The 9466-nt window shown below is 33.8% G+C and overlaps 1 protein-coding gene across 1 annotated transcript; it reads left to right on the top strand.

The window, feature by feature from the left end:
* The first annotated feature begins 6390 nt into the window (after positions 1-6390).
* On the top strand, positions 6391-8651 carry LOC113768076 (protein EMBRYO DEFECTIVE 514-like). The gene is made up of 2 exons (XM_027312310.1): positions 6391-6858; positions 8127-8651. The coding sequence occupies exons 1-2, from the start codon at positions 6442-6444 to the stop codon at positions 8448-8450; spliced, it is 741 nt and encodes a 246-aa protein (XP_027168111.1). The 5' UTR covers positions 6391-6441; the 3' UTR covers positions 8451-8651.
* The last annotated feature ends 815 nt before the right edge of the window (positions 8652-9466 follow it).

Raw genomic sequence — 9466 nt, 5'->3', positions numbered from 1 at the left:
TTTAAAATTTTTAAATTTAGATTTTATGTATTAAAATAAATAAAAAATAAAAAAAGAATGAAAAGTTTGAAAGTTATTAAGAGAGTCTATACTTATATATATATTAGGCTTAGTTTAAGTTTATAAGAGAAAGAGAGAGAAAGAGAAAAATAAATTTGACGGTGATCCCTTAGCATATATGTATCCAGCAAAAAATTCGGTCGAATATTACTATTTGGATCGTAGGTATCAACATATGCACAATGGCCTAGAAATTTTGGGAATATCCTTTCTAGGCCTGACAGATAGGCTCAGAATTTTTTTTTTCAAAAACACAGTAGGCATGGCGCGACGGCCCAAAGAGTAGGAGTGTCAATAGGGCAGGGCAGCCCGAATCGATCCGTTCGGCTCGATAAAAAGCCCGATAAACCTACAATATCATTGAATCGGACTGAATTTGGGCCTCAAAACTAGGCTCATATTAACTATGGGCTGAGCTTGGATTTTATTAGACTCAAACCCGATAGGCCCCGCCCTATATATAATGTAATATAGATAATATTTATAATATGTATATTTTGATAATATAATTATATATATAGGTATTATATATAATATTTATGTTTTGATATTATATTATATACAATTAATCAGTTCTATAAATATTACATAATATTTGGTAATTAAAACTAACTATACAATTAATTAAGTCTTTTTGTCTCATTGACTAATTTCTATTCATTCAAGAAGAGTCTGACTCTTTATTGAAGAGTCTTCAGCATAGTTATTAAACTCGGCCCGGAGAGGAGACCGGCGAAGGAGGTGGGTCAACGGGTCACTGGTTCAACCGGTGGGTGAGTGGTTGAACCAGTGGGTCACTACATATATTTAAATATTATATTTTATAAATTTTGATATAGGATATATGAGATAAATTGTAATAAATAATGTCATAACAAATATTCATTTAATTTAATTTGCTATAGAATATTTAATTCATATAAGAATCAGCAAAACATAAATTTAATTTTAGTAAGTCCACCAAACTTCAAGTGTAGATGTTTTATGTAATTATCTAGGTTATTTACAATTTAAATGCAAAAAAATATTTAAAAAACAATATTTGTCTTTAAAATAAATTATGTAATATGTTATTTTTGAAATCTATTTTATAATTTATAGAATATAAGGGTCATAAGTTTTATTAAAAGATTCCAAATACATTTGTTTTGGAGAGTTTAAAAAAATAAAGATGAAATTAACAAAACATTCATATAGCATAAGAATGGCCTTTAATGAACAAGCAACAAAGTGGCCTGGTGGTGAGCTACGCACAAACAATATCGAAGGTCTGGAATTCGAATCCAAGCAAAGGCTTGGACAAACATTTTTTCCTCAAACTCGGTCTGCCCACAAAACCGGCCGGGTTTCCTGTTTAATCCGGTTGAACCGCCGGTCCGTTGAAAAGTCAACGGTTCATATGCAGAAACGATCCAATTGAAGAACCGGCCCGGTTTAGTGGCCGGTTCGCCGGGTTGACCGGTCGAACCGCCGGGCCGGGCCGGGTTTAATAACTATGGTCTTCAGAGCCTAATAAATCCTTTTGTCTTATTGCCTTCGCTGAAGAGTGAAGAGTCTTTAGTCTTCGAGAAGAGAACCCAAAGACCAAAGCTCGGTCTTCATACTCACAGTCACACTCACAGCTCACAAGGAACAAATAGTCAAAGCTCCACAAGACCACCGAATCGACCGAAGTGATTCTTCATTCGTTTTCATTTCTTCAAAGAATCAAAATCGCAAGTGAGAGTTCTCCAAAGTCCGAAAGCCAGCCGAAGCACTTTGTTTGGTTACCCTTGATTTCTCTCACGACCAGCCACTTCACCAAATATCAACAATTTTCGGACTCTCCGTGCCTCCACTGACCACCTCGCAGGCTCGCACTTCGGATTCTCCAGTTGCAACTTTCAATCTCCTCGTCTCCAAAACCAGAGGCAAGGTAATTTTTAATTTTGGTCTCCAAATCCTTTATCTCTCCGATCCAATGTGTTTCCCCCTTTTTTGTTTAGAGTTTATTTTTATTATTTTTTATGGCACTTATAAACTGCACCTTGGTTTTTATTTTTTATTTTTTGTGATTTAACTATAGATGTCAAATCTTTGGGTCATGTAATGGTATAATATATCTTGGTTTACTATCTGGGATTGCCCTTTAGCTCTAGAGAGACATTTTAGCTATTCCTGTTTCTTCAGTTGCATCTGAGAGTGCTTTCAATACAGGGGGACATGTTTTGAACAAGTTTCGTAGCTCATTGTTACCCTCCATTGTTGAAGCATTAATTTGTGTTCAAGATTGGATTAAAGATGCACCTAAGGAAATTGATTTTGAATAAGAATTTGATCCTGATTTTATTGGTTAGTAGAAATATTTAAAAATTTTCATTAATTATTTGATTTCTTGTTGATATTTAGACTAACAAGTAGTGTTTAACTGTTTATTCTACCAGCTCCTCCTCCGTCCAAGAGTTAAAATCAACTTCTCTACCGGATTTTTTGAGAGCCAATATTGATAAAGCATATCTAAAACTCTAACTTTTTTTTATTCGTTGAGTAAATTTTTATATTGACATAATATTGATTGATTTCTTTTTGTGTTGGCATGTTTGGATTCAAGTCACAAGGCTATGAAAAAGTTCTAATATTTGAAAATATATTGGCTTATGACCATGTGTTTTATTATTATTATTAATGTACTTTGAACGAATTAGACATAAATATTGTTGGAAAAATTCTTGGTTTATGTACCTTTTAAGAATTATTACTCGTTCATGTTTAGTTTTAATATTGCAGTTCTGTGAATGTTAAATCAGTTTTACAACTTAATAATTATAGTAATTATATTAAGAAAATTGAGTAATAAATGTGAAGCTCATACTCAAATCACATTAATATTCGAAGTATATAATCTTTATTCGGGTTTAGCCCAGCTCATTTATTACTCAATTTTCTTAATTAATACTATAAATTATTAAGTTGTAAAACTGAGTTAACATTCACAGAACTTGCAATATTAAAACTAAACTGAACGAGTAATAATCTTAAAAGGTACATAAACCAAGAATTTTTCCGACAATATTTATGTCTAATTCGTCAAGTACATTAATATAATAATAAAACACATGGTCAATAAGCCAATATATTTTTTCAATATTAGAACTTTTTCATAAGCCTTGTGACTTAATCCAAACATTGCCAACACAAAAAAGAAATCAATCAATTATTATGTCAATATAAAAATTTACTCAACGAATAAAAAAAAGTTAAGTTTTAGATATGCTTTATCAATTATTGGCTCTCAAAAAATCCGGTTTAGAGAATTGATTTTAACTTCTTGGACGGAGGAGGCTGGTTAGAATAAACAGTTAAACACACTTGTTAGTCTAAATATCAACAAGAATCAAATAATTAATGAAAATTTTTTAAAATATTTCTACTAACATTAAAATAGGATCAAATTCTATATTCAAAATCAATTTCCTTGGGCCTCTTTAATCCCAATCTTGAACACAAATTAATGCTTCACAATGGAGAGGTAACAATGGAGGGCTACGAAAACTGTTCAAAAAACATGTCCCCCTGTATTGAAAGCACTCTCAGTGCAACTGGAAGAAACAGGGAATAGCTAAAATGTCTACTTAGAGCAAGGCAATCCCAGATAGTAAACAAAGATATATTATACCATTACATGACCCAAAGATTTGACATCTATAGTTAAATCACAAAAAATAAAAAATAAAACCAAGGTGCAGTTTATAAGTGCCATAAAAATAATTAAAAATAACTCTAAACAAAAAAGGGGGAAACACATTGGATCGGGAGAGGATTAAGGATTTGAGACCAAAATTAAAATTTACCTGCCTCTGGTTTTGGAAAACGAGAGATTGAAAGTTGCAACTGGAGGAATCCGAAGTGCGAAGCCTGCGCAGGTGGTCAGTGGAGGCACGGAGAGTCCGAAAATTGTTGATATTTGGTTGAAAGTGGCTGGTCGTGAGAGAAATCAAGGGGTAACCAAACAAAAGTTGCTTCGGCTGCTTTCGGACTTTGTGAGAAACTCTCACTTGCGGATTTGATTCTTTTGAAGAAAATGAAAAGAATGAAGAATCACTTCGGTCGATTCGTGGTCTTGTGGAGCTTTGACTATTTGTTCCTTGTGGAGCTGTGAGTGTGACTGTGATTGAAGACCCGAGCTTTGGGTTTTGGGTTTCTCTTTCTCGAAGGACTAAAGACTCTTCACTAAATTCAGCGAAGGCAATAAGAACAAAGGATTTATTAGGCTCCTGAAAACATAGTTATTAAACCCGGCCCGGCCCGGCGGTTCGACCGGTTAACCCGGCGAACCGGGCACTAAACCGGGCCGGTTCTTCAATTGGATCGTTTCTACATATGAACCGTTGACTTTTCAACTAACCAGCGGTTCAACCGGATTAAACCGAAAAACCGGCCGGTTTTGTGGGCAGACCGAGTTTGAGGAAAAAATGTTTGTCCAAGCCTTTACTTGGATTCGAACTTCAGACCTTCGGTATTGTTTGTGCGTAGCTCACCACCAGGGCACTTTGTCACTTGTTCATTAATGGTCATTCTTATGCTATATGAATGTTTTGTTAATTTCATCTTTATTTTTTTAAACTCTCCAAAACAAATGTATTTGGAATCTTTTAATAAAACTTATGACCCTTATATTCTATAAATTATAAAATAGATTTCAAAAATAACATATTACATAATTTATTTTAAAGACAAATATTGTTTTTTAAATATTTTTTGCATTTAAAATTTGTAAATAACCTAGATAATTACAATAAACATCTACACTTGAAGTTTGGTGGATTACTAATTAAATTTATGTTTTGCTGATTCTTATATGAATTAAATATTCTATAGCAAATTAAATTAAATGAATATTTGTTATGACATTATTTATTACAATTTATCTCATATATCCTATATCAAAATTTATAAAATATAATATTTAAATATATGTAGTGACCCACTGGTTCAACCACTCACCCACCGGTTGAACCAGTGACCCGTTGACCCACCTCCTTCGCCGGTCTCCTCTCCGGGCCGAGTTTAATAACTATGCTGAAGACTCTTCAATAAAGAGTCAGACTCTTCTTGAATGAATAGAAATTAGTCAATGAGACAAAAAGACTTAATTAATTGTATAGTTAGTTTTAATTACCAAATATTATGTAATATTTATAGAACTGATTAATTGTATATAATATAATATCAAAACATAAATATTATATATAATACCTATATATATAATTATATTATCAAAATATACATATTATAAATATTATCTATATTACATTATATATAGGGCGGGGCCTATCGGGTTTGAGTCTAATAAAATCCAAGCTCAGCCCATAGTTAATATGAGCCTAGTTTTGAGGCCCAAATTCAGTCCGATTCAATGATATTGTAGGTTTATCGGGCTTTTTATCGAGCCGAACGGATCGATTCGGGCTGCCCTGCCCTATTGACACTCCTACTCTTTGGGCCGTCGCGCCATGCCTACTGTGTTTTTGAAAAAAAAAATTCTGAGCCTATCTGTCAGGCCTAGAAAGGATATTCCCAAAATTTCTAGGCCATTGTGCATATGTTGATACCTACGATCCAAATAGTAATATTCGACCGAATTTTTTGCTGGATACATATATGCTAAGGGATCACCGTCAAATTTATTTTTCTCTTTCTCTCTCTTTCTCTTATAAACTTAAACTAAGCCTAATATATATATAAGTATAGACTCTCTTAATAACTTTCAAACTTTTCATTCTTTTTTTATTTTTTATTTATTTTAATACATAAAATCTAAATTTAAAAATTTTAAATAATGGATTATAACTAATCCCATCAAACAATGAAATTTAAAATTTAAATTTTAAGACTTTCTAGTATCTCTAAGTTTAGAATAATAGTTATAAATTATAATGTTGGATTTTCAGATGCAAGGAAAAACCTTCAATGTTTAAATTGAGACAAGCCGTAGTATCTCCTAATTTGCGTGATTTCTAATGTAATTTTAGTCTTGCAGGTGTCCTATGTCAGATTGTGTTATAAAAACATATTAAAAACATTTACACAATATAATGGCCAGCAATACACTAAAGTCTAGATCAATATTGAATATTTTTGGATTAAAATTATTTTGTAATGACTTTTATTTTTAATATTATAAAACTTTTTATCATGTCATTTATGAGACAAAAAGTTGATTAGTAAAAGTATAGGAAAATTAAAGATTTTTTAAGAAATAATGCTCCTAAGTCGAGAATATGCTTGGGAGGTAGTTTAATTTAAAATTAACCGAGTTAAAAAAAAAAAACCCTTAAATTTGTAGGGTTCTTCAAGCTCCTTTTCCTCCAAACGCTCCCTCCTCTTTTAACTCCCTAAACTATGGCGGAAACAGAGCAAAAGCAAACCCCAGAAACCCTAGCCGACGGTGAGGTGAAGGAATCGTCCACTCAACACATGGAAATAGTTGAAGCCCAAGATGATGACGCGGCGGTCGGCGGCGCCGGCGGCTTAAAGCGCGTCAGAGATGAAGCTGACGAGGAGGGAGAGAACAGCGAAGATGTCAAGAAGTTGAAGGCTGATGATAAGTCCGTAGAAGAGGAACGGCTTGAGAAAACGGCTGACGCGGAGCCTAAGTCGTGTTCGGAGCCGGAGCCGGAGCCTAAGTCGAGTTCAAAGCCGGAACTTAAATCGGGTCCCGTCGAATTGGGTCCGAAGAGCTTTGAATCGTCTGTGGAGATGTTTGATTACTTTTACAAGTTTCTGCATTTCTGGACACCTAATGTGAATGTCAATAAGGTAGAATCGATTTAAGCTGATTTTATTTTTCTTTTCTTTTCTATTTATTCTTTTGGGATTCTTGAATTATTAGTCAAAGTTTAGATTTTTATTGAGTGTTTCTGTTATTAATTCTAAAGGGTAATCTGTTTATGCATCCCATTCTTTCATTAGTAGTTGAACCTGTGTAGCATGTTTTGAACGATTGTTTTCTTTTGATTAATAAGTGATTAGAAGAAAATGTTAGTTTTGCTAAAATGCTTATTCATGAGAAGAGTTGAAAGAAATAGGTTTGATGGGAGGAATTACTATTACATTTAGACGAACTTTTGGAGGGAAGAATAATCATACTGTGGAAGGTAGGATTGAGCTAAGTTAATCCTAACAAGCTCGAATTTGTTGCAGTTTGGTGTATATGAGCAGGTGCTTAGTGAATGTTGGGTCTGTTGTGAATTATTTGGTGATTGCGAAATTTTGTTGAAGTTAAGATAGCAAAGCAAAAAGTCTCGAGTGGTATTTTCAGGGGATTGTTCTTTAGTTTGGTGATACTGGATCATGGAATAGAGAGGTCGAATATGGTGGAAAAACCTATACGCTGTATGGTTTTCTGTTTCGCTTGTTATTCAAAAAAATTTTGAATTTGGAATTGATGGTATGCATTCAAGAACTTTTATTGGTGAAAGTTTGATGTTGTTCGTCTGGTATTATAATTACTTGCATCTGTCTTACTAGCCAAAATTGATAACATCCATGTGGGCCTATTTGCTTTAAGTGACTGATGTGCTAAACCTTCCCCATTGCCGCTGATGGTGATCTTTTGGTTGGATTTAATTGGCTGTTTTTTCAAATTTTTGATTGTGTATTGTAGGTTTGTTGACTTGTATATTTTTTTGGGCAATACATCCTTTTGTAGCTGCGGATTTAGATCATAGGCTGATCCTTTTTCATGCTTGTCTTATGTCATGTCTATGGCATACTGCATGCAATTGAGCTTCTTAATTGGTTTAGATTATAAAAAACTGTGAGGCACAATGAGCTGTATACCATGCTCGTGGATTTTAGTGAGAAAGGGTTGCATGATCTGTTGATTTTAAGTTTTGAGCGAGAACTTTGTTGCTCTTCTTTTCTGTTTTCTTTAATTTTTGAACTACTTAAGGTTATCTTGTGTCTAGATGAAAAGGCGTTAGCGACTTTGAAGGTGTTCATGATGCATGGAAAAGAATTTTATCTTTGATGAATCTGTTTCTCTGAAACATCCTGCGCATGCTTAATTGTTCTGTATTCTACAGTATGAGCATGTGATGTTGCTAGAGTTGATCAAGAAGGGTCATTTGGAGCCAGATAAAAAGATTGGTAATGGGATCCGTGCCTTCCAAGTCCGATACCATCCAAAGTTCAAAAGTCGATGTTTCTTCCTAACAAGGGAGGATGATTCTGTGGATGACTTTAGCTTCAGGAAGTGTGTTGATCACATACTTCCTTTGCCAGAGAACATGCAGGTTAAGCATGATGTCAACAAGGTATTGGGTGGAGGCCGTGGTGGTAAAGCTGGTGGCTGTGGAAGAGGAGGACGTGGCCATTACCGTGGAAGGGGTGGCAAGTCAAGAAACTAAGGCCATCTCATGCGTGCATAAATACTTTGGTGGTGGTTGAAGGATCAATACACACTGTATTTCTTCTTCCCATCTAGCTAAACTGCTGTCTTCGCAAATTTTGGCCCATATATCTTATTTTGGCTTTTGAAATTAGCATTATTGTAGTACCTGAAAAATCCAGTTTTAGTAATTAGATCAAAATTAGCTTGCAGATGGTTATTTTGGTGAGTTTACTTGGTTTGCTTTATAGTTGCATGCAAAATATGTCCTTTTTTTAACTTTTTTTTTTTTTTGGTAAATGAAAGGTTTTAAATCCAAAAGCTTTTGTTTTCTTCTTCTTTTCCTTTCTATATTTAGATTTCTGTTCGTTTCTTTACCATTTCTGTTACAATATACGAATTTGGACAATAGTATGTAATTGAGTTTAGTATTTCTTGTAATAGTTTTGATACTCCATCTCAATATAAAAGAAAAATGGTCTAGTTTTGTACCCCGAAATAGAAAAGATAAAAAAAATAAAAAATAAAAAATAAAAAATCCTTGTGCTTAGAAAGAATTGGTTTGAGTCCGGCAGTGTCCCTGTCGCAATTGCAAAATGCCAATCTAACTACCAGATAAAACAGTCAAATGACCATAGGGCTCGCCATTCCAAGCATAATTCTCTTCACTCATAGATGCAAGAAATTACACTTTTTCCTCGTTTTGCAAGAAATTATCCAACATTAACCTACGAATTACAAAGACTACTTGCTAATGAAAAAGGAATGAATTCCACCTCTCTGGGACTTATTGCTGTTACTCAATGTTTAACTGGTGGATCACTATTCCGAGTTAAAGAATAAGGTTCATGTAAAATCTAATAAAATAACCCAATATGAACCAGAAGCAATGCGCTTGAGCCATCAGAAGAGTGCTAAAGGATTACTTCTTTTTTTTTTCTCCCAAAACGTTAAGAGATTTGTATTGATTATAATGAAATTTTATGGTGGCGAGCAAACACTCGAACAAAATTATACAACGGTGTTCAATGACAT

This window comes from Coffea eugenioides, chromosome 4, assembly GCF_003713205.1.
Source record: "Coffea eugenioides isolate CCC68of chromosome 4, Ceug_1.0, whole genome shotgun sequence".
Lineage (NCBI taxonomy): Eukaryota > Viridiplantae > Streptophyta > Magnoliopsida > Gentianales > Rubiaceae > Coffea > Coffea eugenioides.
The sequence above is the reverse complement of the archived record's forward strand: the minus strand, read 5'-3'. Positions and strand labels throughout refer to the sequence as shown.

What these genes read in the sequence shown, in the direction of transcription:
- LOC113768076 (XM_027312310.1), top strand. Translation starts at nt 6,442, where the DNA reads ATGGCGGAAACAGAGCAAAAGCAAACCCCAGAAACCCTAGCCGACGGT. An exon ending in CTAATGTGAATGTCAATAAG is followed by an intron (nt 6,859 to 8,126) that starts GTAGAATCGATT and finishes TGTATTCTACAG; the next exon opens with TATGAGCATGTGATGTTGCT.